This window comes from Sprattus sprattus, assembly GCF_963457725.1.
Source record: "Sprattus sprattus genome assembly, chromosome: 10".
NCBI classification, from domain to species: Eukaryota; Metazoa; Chordata; class Actinopteri; order Clupeiformes; family Clupeidae; genus Sprattus; species Sprattus sprattus.
In genome coordinates, this window is record NC_137908.1 from 31,593,199 (window position 1) to 31,608,840 (window position 15,642).

The 15,642-nt window shown below is 42.8% G+C and overlaps 1 protein-coding gene across 1 annotated transcript in view; it reads left to right on the forward strand.

Moving 5' to 3' along the window:
* Nucleotides 1–15,642, forward strand: part of igsf21a (immunoglobin superfamily, member 21a) — a gene marked incomplete at both ends in the record, with an annotated part of 223,211 nt that overhangs the window by 64,509 nt on the left and 143,060 nt on the right. Inside the window, one exon of the mRNA XM_080846672.1 lies at nucleotides 7,664–7,776. Coding sequence (XP_080702798.1) covers nucleotides 7,664–7,776 — 113 coding nt within the window. The remainder of the gene's footprint in view (nucleotides 1–7,663; nucleotides 7,777–15,642) is intronic.

Here is a 15,642-nt window from a genome sequence, read left to right on the forward strand (position 1 = left end):
TGGCGTGGGGTTGGGGTGAGGGGGCGACGTGAGGCATGTGCTGAGGCGAAGGTGAAGAGACAATCTTGATAGGATACGGGCCGCGGAAGACCACGGAAGGCTGCTCCAGGGCCGCTCATGGGTGTGCCGGCTTAGACCGCAGGCGGCATCAATGCTGGGTCACGTGAGTGTGAGAAGCGGAATGCACCCTAAGCCTCCTTGGTGGACTTAAGCCCCGGCTAAAGCTGAACCGTGCACACAGTGAGCCATGCCTGGCCAAGCTTACAGCAGGTATCCTAGCAGCCTCACCCAAGGCACTGCACCTTCCATCATAATGAAAGCGACGGAAGACTTGTACATTACTTGGGAGGCCCGATTGTTTTGCCAATCAATACATAGTCTTTGTGGCCGCACGTGTCTTGATGTATTAGGCACTCTGCAAAGCATTTCAGACACAATTATCAGAGTGTAATTCATTTTTGTGTGTCATGCCCCAAACCCCCGCAGATAAATCTTTTGGCTGGGCTTTATCCGGGAGTCAATCATGTTCAGAGAAACTCGGGCGGCAGCCACAGACCCTTAATCTCTCGTTGCCAAACTGATTTGCTTCAGTTCTTTAGCATGGCCTCTCTCTTTCTCATCTCTTCTTTTACAACAGTGTGGGACGTCGGCCTCTCGGGAGCAAATGCTCAGTGCCTCATCTGGCTACCATTGTTTAACCAATGCAGTGTATTTAAGAGGGTGTGTCATGGTGCATTTATTATTATGGATATGTTGTGTTCGCACCCTGATTTTTTGTCTGTCTCTGTATGGTTTGGTCTTATATGTGTTTTGTGAGCCAGGGTGGAATATGTGACAACGCTGTGTGTGAGTGTATGTGTGTGCGTGTGTGTGTGTGTGTGTGTGTGTGTGTGTGTGTGTGTGTGTGTGTGTGTGTGTGTGTGTGTGTGTGTGAATGTGGAGTGTGAGAGTGTGTGAGAGGGATAAAGAGATTTTATGTGTGTGTGTGTGTGTGTGTGTGTGTGTGTGTGTGTGTGTGTGTGTGTGTGTGTGTGTGTGTGTTATGAGACAGCGAGAGGATGACCACATGTTTAAATGTGTCATCTCACTTCACGTGTCACCGATGTGTGTGTCTGTGTATGTGTTGCCAGCCATGGTGTGTGTATCAAAGCAACCTACAGCGTTTCAGGCATCAGTCAGTGGGGGTCCAGATGGGCCTCCAGCAGAGTGACAGGCACAGAGAGCGCAGAGAGTCCGCCTGACACTACCCGGCGCTGGGCAGCTGTGAAGTGCTCTGCTCCTGACAGCCAGGACTGGAGCTGACAGTGGGCTGCCAGTGACTTGGTGTTGGTGTGCTATCGCTGCTGTGAATGCTCAAAGCTTTTTTCTCTTCTCCTTTTAGTCGTCACTTAGTCTAGAACTCAGACCAATCCTGTGTAGAATCTTATTTGTGTATGAAAAAACCACAACAATAATTTCAGCACAAATTAAAAATACTTTCAGTCGATTTAGTTTTTTTCTCTCTCTTTTGTAAAGGTAAACTTTGGAAAAGTATAACAGATTCCTGAGCAGACTGGAAATATGTGGGTTAATAATAGCCACATCTTTCCAATTCCCGTGTTCACTGTATCTTTTTTTTATGTGAATGTGCGGATAGCTGTTATCTTGCCTGGAAGTGATAGATAAGGGTGTCGTTACAGTGCGGTAGATCAGAACCAAGAGCGATTCGGCAGAGATCAAATTACTCCCCGACTGCATGAGTGGCGTGGCATGATGTAATGTGTGCCGGTGGAGGAGAAACGGAAGGGAAAGAGGAGCTAACAATAGTGTCCATAGTCAAGGCCTGGCATAGGATATCTAATCAGCACTACAAATAATTGGCTGAACCAGCCCTAAGCCCAGCTGGAGTAAGTGGCTGTATGGTTCTTAATGACAATAGCATGCTGCTGAAGGGAGCTGGAGTTGGAGACTGACATCACTTTTAAGGTTTTTTGTTTTGATCCATCAGAGGCAGTGCATCTCACAGGCAATTGCTCCTTCATTAAAAGATTTTTGTTTTGTCTGCTGTTGGTCGGCGCGGAGGATAGCTGTGGCGCGGAGGCTTGGAGGCTCGGGGGGCTTTCACGGCTCCACTCGGAGGCCATTAGAAATATGAACTGCACGGGAATGAGAGCAGGGTCCATGTAATGAGCTCTTTTAAAATCCCACAGCTCATGGGTCCATCCCATTTCACCGAGTCATGCAATGTTACTCTGCCCCCCCCCCCCCCCCCTCCCTCATTTATCGCTTTTTCTGCCTCAAATATACATGAATATACATGAATACACACATACACTCACACACACACACAAACACAAATACTCACACACAAAAACATACATACAAAATAGAGCATAGAGACACATTTTCACACTCATACAGGCACTCATATAGGCAGCTACCCAAACTAACACTGTATTATTTTGGAGTTGGCCTTACAAACTCAGGACCCGAGATGTTAAGCGTTAAAAACGCACCACATACTCCATCCACCTTTCAGAGGTTTCACGTTGTGATTTTCACCTTCTGCATTGATTTTTGCCTGCGGCAGCTCGGACAGTAGTGAACACTGCAAAGTCTAGGTGGGTGAGAACATTTTACTCAGGAATTATTAACAGCCTTTATAGACAAAACTGTGGATATCCCCTCTGAACAATCTGTGCCATTCAGAGCAGCTGGACGGCAGGACCACTTCTTTTCCGTCTTGGTTAGTTTTCTGACATTTTGAGTGGAACCACCAGAGAAATAATGGCGGTGAGTTCCGAACGGCACTTGTCTCCTTATGTGGTCGAGAGGAAATTCATCCGCGCTAAGTGGTGGGGATTTGCTTGAAGAGCTCTGGCTCATGTTAATGACCCACAATCTTTGGTGGGGCTTACGCATTCAAATCCGGCGAGGATACCCTGAGAGTGAGGTGATTAATTTAAGGGATTCCTTTAATCAGCACACGTGGAGGTGCAGTGTGGTGTGTGCCGGGGTGAGGGAGACGGTGAGCAGACGTCACGGCGAGCGTCTGGGCGTCTGACCTCGGCTATGTCGGGTCACTCTCTCAGCTGCGACCAGAGTGGGGACAGCGATGCACTCTGGGAACTGGGGAGGCACAACACGAACGATTCAATTTAGCCAAGTCAAATATTTCTGAAATTGAAGTGAAAGTCTGTAGGGGGTGGGTGAGAGAACTCCAAATTCCTAAGGGCAAGAGTCCTTGATAAGTTTGAGAGCGGAGATTTCTATGTGTTAGCATGTGTCAACCCCCCTCCCCCTGTAAAAGAAAAAAACTAAAAAAAATTCTCTTTTATATTTGTAGACACAATTAGGTTGGAAACTCGCTGAGAATCTATTCCTATCCATCTGCGGTCATTTCCCCTGAGTCCTCCCACTGTTCTTCTCCATCTTCTCAAAGATAAATGGACAGACTCACCAGAAGTGAATTGTGGCTCTATGACTCCAAGATAACCCTAATGAAAAAAACGGAAAAGAAGAAAACGAGGCCGAAGGGGATGAGCTTTCAGGGAATATTGTTACATCGTTATATGACGTTTCGTAGAAGTCTTCACAATGTTAGATGCAAACGCTCTAATGCACTAATGGTTTTATGGCACGGCAAATGTTCATTACATGTTAATGGGACAAACAAACCAAATGGGAACACTGACAGTGTTACAGATGTGATGATGGACATTTAGAAAAAATGCTCTTCTGATAAAACAAAACATTTTGAAAATGTAATGGGGAACATTAGAAAAATGTTTAGGCCTATTGAACTGAAAGATGGTAGGTTTTGCACATGTTCTAATTCATGTTGCAACATTCCAGAAACTGGACACAGTTGTGTTCCTACAACTAAAAAAGGTTTTAAGAATCAAAAAGTGTTAGCTGAATTGGCATGTGAGACGCCATTCTGTGCTAAGTGTATTACATCACTCCTCCCAAAAGTTTACAGAGCAGGTTGTCCATTGCAATAGTACATCAAGGACAACCCATGAAGGTTGGTGGGAATAACCAGCCTGTTTACTAGTTTGCTGCTACTTTGAAATCAGAGCCAAAAACCAGCAGAAAACAACAGTGAATGATGCTTCTGTGGAGTTACAGGTGGCTTTTCAGAGGGAAACCCAGGCTAAACGGGTGATTATCATTGTTTGTAAATTGCCCTCATCATCGCTTTTTAGCTGTGGACGTACAAGCTATGTTTAACAAGGGTTTATATATCGACCAGAAAAAATAAAGCTGAACACCCATCGCAAATTTGGCCCTAAATGTTTAACCAGTCAAAGTTTCATCTTATTCCCCTGAGACTTTCCTCCGCAGACCAAAATGAAATCCATTATATCGTAGTCCTTACTGAAAAGGATAAGTGAACCAGTCAAACAGTATTCCCCGCAGAGGAAGCCAGTGGTGTGTAGTAAAATGCTGATTCTGAGCTGATATGAACCATATAAGGAGTTCTGGGTAAAAAAATCTACCAAACCTGGCAACCTCGCAGGAGAGCAGCACTCCGAGTCGCTCTCTGATCTGAGCTCTTCATTAAGCAGTAATATATCGTCAGTATTGTCACCAAAGGTCTTAATGATTTAATTGGAAATTATTAGAATTTGAGAAAATACTCCCCCCCCCCCTGTCTCTTTCTCTGTCTCTCTTTCTGTGTGTGTGTGTGTGTGTGTGTGTGTGTGTGAGTTTGTGTCATTTTGTAATTAGATGAATTAATTGGGCCCAGCTGGCCCAGTTAATACCTTCATCAGGGTTCCCAGCAACTGCCTGATGTTTTGAACACTTTGATACTTAGTATTTTAAGAAAAAGAATTACATCCCTCAAGGAAAATGAACAGATTGGCTGGGAATAGATGGAGGATTTGTTTATAAGGATCATAGACTGTTTGGATCTTTATTTTGCATGCTATTACAGTATTGAAACATCTGGTCACATTCTTCTGTGTGTATTTCCTCACACATATATTTCTGCTCAATTAAAAACGAGACATTTGTTATTTTTGTGTACCGCACAAATTTCGCATTTTATAGAAGCTAGAAGTACAAGTAATTTGCATGTGTGTGTGTGTTTGTGTGTGTGTGTGTGTGTGTGTGTGTGTGTGTGTGTGTGTGTGTGTGTGTGTGTGTGTGTATGTGTGTGTGTGTGTGTGTGTGTGTGTGTGTGTATATATTTTTCTTCTTCATAGTTCACCTTTCATATGCTTGCCTGATTAGTACTGTATAGGCCTATTCACTTGCATCCCTTCCAGGGAGCAATTCTTTCAAAACTGTACATTCCCCTATATTCTATTCGTACCTTTTCATTTGTTGCAGTACAGAAATAGCTTCACCTCATATAAATAAGACACATGAATGAGGAAACAATAGGAAATAAAGAACACTGCTGCTGTCATATGCAAAAGCAATGCCTGAATTTGCCCTTTGAGGGTTGACAAAACAAATGGACGGGTAGACAACAAAGCTTCACAGAGAGAGAGAGAAAGAGAGAGAGATGAAGCTCAATAAGAAATCATAAAGATTATAAGTCGAGATAACCCAATGTCATTTAGGTTAATGGTTAGTGTCTTTGCAAGTGCATTTTGGAGCGGTTGCATGCTGTGGTGTAGTGCAGGGTATACGCAGGTATACCGAGTATACCCACTTATTTTTCAGTCAGCATTGCGTGTACCCACTTTTCAAAACAGGGCGTTTGTCCTGTGCTGGATGAGCAGCTTAAAAAAATTGCACAATTAAGAGTATACCCACCTCTCCAGGGACCACTACACTACTGGTTGCATGGGAGATTGTGCATGTGTGTGTGTATATTTGGGAGTATGATATACTGTATGTAGGTAGTTTGGTCCACGATGAAGAGGCCTATGGTCAGATTGTGTACTCTATGGAATTAGACAACATGCAAAGGCCTTTGATTGTGAGACAGATCAGGCATAAGCGAGCTGAGGGCTGATACAGGCCTTCGATTCAGTGAAGAACCCTTTTACAGCCATTTCCTCATTCCCTTTCTCCCTCTGTGTTATCTGGTCATAGATTACCGAAGGCCAAGACCAGTCTGTGATGTATTGGTAATAGCATTGACACACCACAGCAGTAGGGGATGATATGCTATGTTTAATATTAGATGTATGCAAGAAATAAACCAGTGTAACTATAACCAAATGTGGTCGGTTGTCACTCAGAGTTGTCTTGCATACTGATGATATACAAGTGATACACTACAGTTGAATAGGAAAGTTATTACACAGACAATACTGTAGATGCTGTAAAAGCTGAACACGGCTATTGGAGGTGAATTGAGCTCACTGATGCAGGGTGTCGCGGTCGTTATCTGGGATGTGTTGGATCAGCTAACTATGCCACAATCTAAACATTTTGATAAATGTGCTTTCAGCGTGCAGGAAATGTGATCAACCCTTGTAATTACAGTCATTACCTTGGTAAGACAGGAATACAAAGAGTCTTACCAAATGCACTGCCACGTAAACAGACAGATACGCACACAAACACACACATTCACAAACACACACACACACACACACACACACACACACACACACACACACACACACACACACACACACACACACACACAAGGACATACCCACCCACATGCATACGTAAAAATAGATATTATAAGTTTGTGTGTACAGGAGAGAGGCATGACTCATCAAATGTGTGGTCACTGAACAAAGTGGATGTATTTTCAGAGGTCAGAGTTTGCCAGACGAGTCAGTCTCATGCGGGGCGAGGCCTAGTAAAGACAGGGTGTGAAGTCATTGGATCTAATTGTTATGATTGTGTAATGGCCATTTGCTCAAGCCGCCACTGGAATGGAGTAAGCGGATTTTGCAGAGAACAGCGAACAGATGGCAAACTGTCCAAGGTTTAAGAGTAACTAAAAGACTTCAGAGGATGGGCTCCCAAATTTAGGGGCAATGGTGCAAAGCACATCACCGTGGAAACACAATTGTTTTTGTTCATCAGCTAATTCAAAGTGCAAAGAGGGTTTATACATACCACCAATCACATAAGTGATAAATGAAATATTTAAGCGTTAATGTAAAGATCTAATATACACATCATATTTGAGGAGGGATAGGGGGTAAAATGTCATGTGGTCATGTTTGCTCTTCCAGTAGGTGTACAGGTCTGAGTGCCTATGTGTGGTTAGAAAACATCTCACTTGAATGGTTATGTGCTGTCAAACCTTGGCCTCTGGGCTTAAGAACTGTGCCTTAAAAGTTCAAAGACAGTGAAAGGAAACAGTAGGATTCATGCTACTCGGGTAAACTGGTAACAACAAACAACAAACTTTTTAGAAAAATTCCAAAAACATTATCATTTAGGATACCACACTTTGAATGTAAAATATCTTGTTATTTCACTTAATTCTTGCTCATTCTCTCACTTTATGTGTTGGTTATACGTTAAGTTGCAGTTTGACTTTTTGAACATTGGAAGAGTTAACAGTTGAACTACAATAGCTCTGATGCTACAATTTTTAAATAATTTACCCTATAATTATCTTACATAACTTGAAGTGGAAGGTTGTGTAAGAATAAATATATCATGGGAAGACATGTAGCTTGTTATGACTCTAATGTGTAATTAGTTTTCAGTTAGAGATAATGTGGTATTAATGTCATGCTCTGCTCAACAGGATATTTGACTGTAACCATTGAACCTCTGCCACCTGTTGTTATTGGCGAGACGGTGACGCTGAAGTGCAACTTTAAAACTGATGGGAGACTGCGAGAGATTGTCTGGTATCGGGTGAGTGATCAGTTAAGCTCTTTCACTCTCTCTTTCTCTCTCTTTCTCTGTCTCTCTCTCTCTCTCTTTCTCGATCTCTTTCATTATTAAGCTGTTTGTTTCTCTTCCTTGCAGTTGGTATACTTGGTGCATGTGCGGTGTGGTTGTATCTTAGACCTCTGAGCTTTTCCACAAGTTTTGCTGGTTTTCGTGGTTTTTATTTTTCAGTGTTAGTGCATCTCTCTCTCTTTCTCTCTCTCTCGCTCTCTCTCTCTCTCTCTCTCCCGCTCTCATATCCAGCAGTCATGAGTGTGTCTGCTGGATGTTTATGTTTTTCTGTATGAAGTCTTTCTTAGCGGCATGCCTGCTATTTCTACTTATGAACACGAGTCTCCTCTGTTCGGTTTCACACATGAACATGTATGGGTGTAAAGGTGTGGGGTCAGATGGTAGAATGGCTGAAATGGCTCTATGTTGAGCTGTTCTTTTAAACGGCATTGCAGGTGCAGGTGAGACCACCATGGTGTTGGTGTCTGAGCGATCTGCAGGTTTTTTTGTTTTCCCAATCAGCCAGCCTTGGCCACGGCACTAATGACTCACATCTGGGCTCTCCATACCTGCTGAAGCCCCAGTGGACACGTGCTTCACCCAGCACAGTGAGCTGGAGACAATTAAACCAGCCACATCTCTTTGTCTTCCATACACACACACACACACACACAAAAGGATAAGAGCGAATTCGGAAAAAGGAGGTCACAGAGATGTGGGGAGCCTGGTTGGAATGTCAGTGATGACAATGGCCGCTGGGCCTAAGCACACCTCTTAGGTCGAGTCTTTTGATTAAACCTCAGACGTGCTGAACGTGCCAAAGCAGAGTTTGAGCAGAGGGGTTTGACGTGGACCTGCTTTTGAATTAGCAACATTGCCTAGATAACGCTTGTGCTAATAATGACTGATATAAAAATTATGGCACGTTTTGTGGATTCTTCCACCTGCTCTGCACCATCCGGCGGAGTTGGATTTTAATTGCAAACCGAGTAATGGAGGCAGATAACCGCCATTATATTTGCCTTTGATTCAACCTTGTGTCCCTCGCACTTCATGAAATTCCGAGTCTCCACAGTCCCCTCTTTGCAAATGCTGACCTTTTGAGACAAGACAAAGGGAGATTAATAGCACTTTACATATTAGCTACTGAACCATACATCATGCTGAAGACTCCGACAGTTTCATAGAATCGGGATTGGAATCTGAAGAAACTGTTTGTTATTGCCAGACTTTGCCCTGTTACGCTTGACTGAGCACTGCTTTCTTCAAGTGCAGTGAGGTGCCATTAACATTCCCCGTAACCCTTTTAACAAATTAGGTGCTACTGATATACTGTATTTCAATAAGTCTGCACTGAAGGTATTAGACAATCTTTAGTTTCGGTGTCTGAGAGCAGGACACAGTGGGCACAGTCCTTCCTCCGGTCAATTTGTCTGAATTTAGAGCTTTGTTGGAAAATGACAAAGTGCTTTGGGTTTGGATAATATAGGCGTTTTTTAGCTTACTTGTATTGTTATTTTTTTCAAATGTCCCCAGCATTCCTCATCCTTTATCTGTCTATTCAAATGATTCAGAATGAGGTGAATTTTTTTTTTAAAAGGATCATTGGAAATGTTGAACAAATGTTGTTTACCGCCATTAAAAAATTGCTTTTCTGTGTTTGTGTGTGTGTTCAAAGAATAGGCATTGATGAGAATCATTTTCCCTTAATGGTGAATCTGGAAAGAGTGGAAGCTTTCACGGCCCTTATTACCACAGCTATTTAGCTATTGACAGCCTCAGTTAAGAGCAAGCCCACAGAGAACAAGGCCATCGGCTATCAAGTATTGGCGGCTGATCAAAAACCAAGAGGTGGTAATAAGAAACGGCCCTGTCTCCCCCCGGACCATTCCTCACTACATACGCTAATACATTATTAATCAATTATCAACGCTTGGCAGTCAAAGTGTCTTTAATCTCTGCCTTTCATTTGACTAAACTGTCGACTTCTCATTTTTTCCCCCACCACACTGAAACGTAACCGGGGTTGATATCCACCTTAGGGATCGCCGTATCTAATCCAAGCCAAGTGGACGAGACGGAGGCTTTGTGAATTAAAGATCGCAGCCATGGGTTGTTCATTACCGATGTACCTTTATCTCGACAGATTCTGTTTTAGGATTTGGAAATGCACACCAGGGCCTGGTCTGCTTCTCTAAGCACATCCTCAGCAAAGCTTAGGCCTCGGCGTAGCCACTCAAGATAATAGAGATTGCCACGCACGGAAACACTCTCGAGGTGGCTGCACGTAGCAGCTATCAGGTCTGAAATGGAGTCGAAGAACACTGAAGAAGTGCTTTGCATTTCGTAACAGCTGTTTTTTTCATAACAAGGCTGAAAGTTCACGCCAATCTTTAAGTTTGAAATGAATCTCTTCAGTTGAGGAATACAACTTTCAAAAGTTCTGACAGTCAGGTTTTTTTTTCCCCTGTTGAGGCCAGTTAAGGAAGTCGTGATAAAATGTTTTATTGTGTTGTAAGTTCAGTTAAATCATATTTTGTATATTGACATGTTGCGGTCATAAAACAGTTGGGGAAATATACTTTATCACAGGGCTTATGTCTAAAGCTTAGTTGTTATATATTAATACCATGCTTACTTTATTCTGTTTATTTATGCAAAAATCTCCTCTTGAAACATGCAAATAAGATGTGGAGGTGACTTGATGCTCGCAATGTCATAAATCTCTAGAGGCAGATGCATTTTTATTTGCAGGCCCTAAATATCAGTCCATCATTAAAACCACAGCTGAAGATATTTCCTGGGGTTAAATATTCTAGAAAGTCTAATAGTTTGAGGCCATAATACCCCATTGTTAAAATAATGGAGAGAGAGAGAGAGAGGCAGAGAGAGAGAGAGAGAAAGAGAGAGAGAGAGAGAGAGAGAGAGAGGTACTCCATTATCAGAGCCATTTGTCTAGCGCGTCAAGAAGGTCTGCAAATGCCTGGTAAAGCAAACATAAAATCATCCAAAGTGTAAACAATATTACTCTCAGGACTTCATAAATGCATTTCCTCTATGCAGTGTGCTCCCCTCCCTGTGTGCCTCCCTGAATGGGCTCAGGATTAGGCACCTTGGCTGTGTACTGTAATTCCATCAAGCTGCCATTTGGCATGTTAAAATGCCTTTCTGGTGGCCTATAAATAACGAGAGGAGAATCTCTTATCACGTTGAAGACATCATGTATTATGTTAGCGGGTGCATTGTGGCGCCTGAGATCCCGGGGAAGGGGGCCGCTGGAGACGCCGCCTCAGTGCAGCGTCTGGCAGTGCACCTCACTCTGTGCTTGTTCTGATTATGTCATTCTAATGAAGAGCAATCCCCGGCGCCGTCCCCCCGCAGGTGCCCAGTGCATCGCTGTGACGGCTCGCATGTGCGCAGCGGGGTGGGGGGGGGTGGGGGGGGGGGGGGGGGGGGTTTGTTCCGCCTGACTGCCTGTTGAGTGCCGGTGTGTGTCTGCTTTAATCTCCGCCGGTTAACTCCCCAACAACTCATTACCGGAGCAACCCTGCTCTTACTGACAGCTCTCTCAGGTGACACTCACCCTCCCGCCGGCTCGCCTGCCATCTGAGCCAGCTAGTCAACCGACCATGCCGGCCTAGAGCCCCTATTTTTATTTCTTCTCAGGGAGAAGCCAATTTGCCATTGACCCATCTTTGGACCATATGTGGCTTGAACACTCTGGCACATTATTGCTCTCATCACAGCGAAGTGCTTTGATGTCAAGGGGTATGTCTGGAGGAAGCGCACCCCTTGTTCCCCCGTCTAAGTGCCTTTCACAGAGACATGTAGCAGTAGGCACGGTAGTGGAAGAAGAACAAGGGAGAAGTCCTGAATTGGGCTGGTGATGGTGAGGGGAATGGCTACTTTTATCCGCCATGTTCCTTTGTGTTCTCTTACAGTTGGAGTGGATCAATTTTTCTTTCAAATGTTTGTACCATATTTCTGTTCTACAGTTTTGAATACATTTGTTTTTGTTATGTATTTACGTGGTTTGCTTCCGATGCTGTAAATCAACATGGCCTTTTGCCTTATATTTAACCAGTTGTGATTAATCATTATCAATCAGGAAAAAAGCCCTGAATCTTAAAGTTCACCTTATAAGTTGCAGTCGACGTGAATACAAATTCTTTAAAAGGATGTAGTGAGACAGAATGTGAGAGATGAATGTAACAACCTGTGAGTTATTTAGTGGGTTTTAGATAACTATACTGGTAGGGTTGACCATAAAAACCCTACTAATGATATAAAGATATTTTTTCTCACCGCACTAATCCTTGACACCTTTTGTCCTTAACTAAATTATAAATATTAAAAATAATTACTAAACTATAATATAACTATAACTTAAACAAAATAAAAATGAGTCATGAAAAATAAACTGAAACTAAGATAAAACACTGATGAAAAAATCTAATTAGAAATTCAGATTGAATACACATATCGTCAAAATAAAAATTAATTTGAGAAAGCTATTATATATATCAATAAACTGAAACTAAGATAAAACACTGATGAAACTTACTAAATCTAATTAGAAATTCAGATTGAATACAGATATTGTCAAAATAAAATTGAATTTAACCTTGGACTAGAGCAACATCTATGAGAGGCTCAGTGAGTAATCAGAAGCTGTGCTAATTATGAAAGACGAGTCTAGGGTGAATTGAAAAACACATGATTTGATCTTGTCAAGCTTTGCCTTGGACAAGGATCCCAAACTGCCTGGCTGAATGATTTCTCATTCACTAATGGCAATACCAGATGAAAGACAACTAGCTTCTGAAAGAGCTCAGATATTGAAATGAAGGTTAAATTGGTGTGACAAGTCAAGCAGTTCAGATAGATTGAAGACCTTGGCTTGCTCCCTCTCACTGTTTTATCATTTCATCAGCGATTCAGTGGCAAATCAATTTTCCCTCTTAACTACCATTTTTCTTTGTTCCAAGAATGTGCCTTAATACGTCTCCATGGACATGCTGTAGTGTAAAGATTTTAAGTCAGTGACTCATGCACACATGGTAAAAAAAAATATAAAATAAAAAATCAATCAATTTAATGAGAAAAGTAGAGGTCTTTTAGCTCAAGGTTCAAACGTTGTTTGAGGTGGAGGAGTTTCATTTTTTTTCTGTCATCTTGTTCGCAAAGTATCACTGTTACAGCCAGCTGCACTATCTGCAGCATAAGGCGACAGAAACAAAGTTCAAACAAACTCCAAAACACACACAGCAGTAGAGTCTGACTCAAGGTCTGACAGGCCTTGTTTGCCAAAGCCATTTCTGAAAAAAATAGGTATAATTTCCTGGGCCTACAAACGTTGAACACACTACTGGTTTCCTTGTTTGAACTGAATGCTTTATTTCACATAAATTGCAGTGTGCACATTGTTGGTCATAGGACGGAATTGCTGGCCACCTAAAGCTTTTAAGCCTTCCAAAGTAATTTTTTCCCAGAGCCATCCTGGGACAATAATTGGTCTTTCCAGTAATGCTGCCTACACTGTTGATCCGTCACACACACACACATACACACACACACACACACACACACACACACACACACACACACACACACACACACACACATACACACACACACACATGCACACATAAACACACGTCTAGGGTTGTTGCCCATATCCTGGCAAATCCCATTAAAGCTATTGACACTGAGGGACATGATCGCAGTATGCAAATAAAGTTGTGTTGGCATGAGAATGTCACTTCCAGATAGCGCTGCTGGTTGGAGCTGGTCCAAGTTAGCGCTGTTAGCGCTGTTTTTTGGGGACCTGTGAGTCAGACACTGGCTGCTACTATGTCACCACAGCATGGGAAAGAGAGCGGCTCTTGACCCAGAAGTCCTGTGGATACTAATCCTGGTTTTTTTCTGAGTGGATAAAGAGAGAGAAGGAAAAGGAGAGAGAGAGAGAGGGAGGTTTGAGAGGCTAGCAGAGGAAGGTACACAGGCATGCTCCACCGCTGCTGTGCATCACAATCCGCAAAGTTCCCTCAGCCTCTTTTCTTTCTCTCACTCCCTCTCTTTCTTTTTTTTTTACAGCTCTGCCTCTGCCTAGTTGCCGAGGCAACGGGATTGTAGGTCCTAGTGGAAGGCGAGAATGCTGTTCGCTCGCTCAGTGTACACACAGCACTCCCCCGTGGGGCTTTTCTGTGTGTCTTGCATCCCACCGCTCTCAGCCTCATCTGTGCGTTTGTCTCATTGTGAAATCTCACAGCTCACTTAAGTCCCCTCCACATTCTTTACGCATGGCAGCTAAATATACACGGGTAGTCTTGAATCACACCGCTGACAGAGATAATATACCCTGCGTGGTGTGAGAGAAAGATGGACAAGGAGTAAAAGACTTTACCACACACATTGAGGCAGCTTCTTCTAGCCTGACCTGACTTGACCCAACGTTGTATCCATTGTAAGCCTTTAAAAGTCAGTTCTGGTATTTGACTGATAAAATGGCAAGGAGTAAGAATACCTCCCTTTCCCCTGATAGGTGGATGGCTAGATACAGTAGACAATCAGATTGACCGATTGATTGATTGACACACAGATAATAGATGACCAAAACATACATATTAATACTGGTATAATAAATATATATAGTCAATCTATTTTATGCCCAGAATTCAACCTCTCTACTCACCACCACAAATGCAGTCACATATACAGCAGCTAATCGGCCTTCATTTTAAAATATACCCAGAAGAGCTGTGTGGGCAATAACACGACACTAATGATGAGGCCTTATTTAATGGTCCGAGTAATTGTTTGATATTCACCGATATTTACACTCAATTGAGCATTTTTGTAACTCGCCCATATCACAGCTACGCAATATTGTCCCATCATAATCAGGCCATTGCTCTGTGTGATTCCGCCAACTTCTATCTGCTTATTGTTAAACTGCAGAACTGCAAAATGAGGTTGGTACCCTGAACTGTCGAAGTTTAGCTTCGTTCCAAGGCTTGGAAAAAAAGGAAATCACTATTAGTGAGATTGGAGTAGGATTGTGTTATCTATGTTTAAGACACACATTTGAAATGGTTATTGTCCTTTGGGAATTCCTAATTAGTCTCTTTCAAGGTCTTCTCTGCAGTTCTTAGTATGAATGCTGGCTTTTCCTCTGAACTAAAAAAACATGAGATTCTAGTGCTCTGAAACTTGAGTGTTGAGCTCTTTTCTAATCAGTAGCAGTTTATAAAAGATAATTTCCAGTCCAAGGACAAAGTGAATTAGCTTGTTGATATAGGACAGTGTTGCTGGGTGGCATTGTGTAACTTAGTGGATGTCCAGGTGGATGACCTACAGATGTATGTCCAGCATGCTTGAGTGGACATGTAAAGCACCTCTGTTCTCTGGAGACTGGTACAGCATAAATAAGTGAGGTCATTCAGAGTGTGGGACTGCAGGGACGTGTTTGAAGACCCATCTGTTACAGTTCAGACACTGCATGTGCTAGTCATCTCTGTGTGTTCGCATTTGTGTCTGCTCTCTGTGTGTGTTTAAATGTATCTGTGTGTGTGTGTGTGTGTGTGTGTGTGTGTATCAGGCAGAGAGAGAGAGGAATGTGTCTGTTTACTCTCTCTCGTTCTGTGTGTGCATGTGTGTGTGCGTGTGAGAGAGTGGGTGTGTGTTTGTGTGTGTGTGGGGGTGTGTAACAGTCATTTCAAAACGATGAAAAACTCATACATGCTGGGCATTACAAACGAGTCCCTCAGAACCTCAGAAAAGGTTAACCCAAAAACAAGGACTTCAAACAACTAATTGCCGTTCTGCAAAAATGGTAAA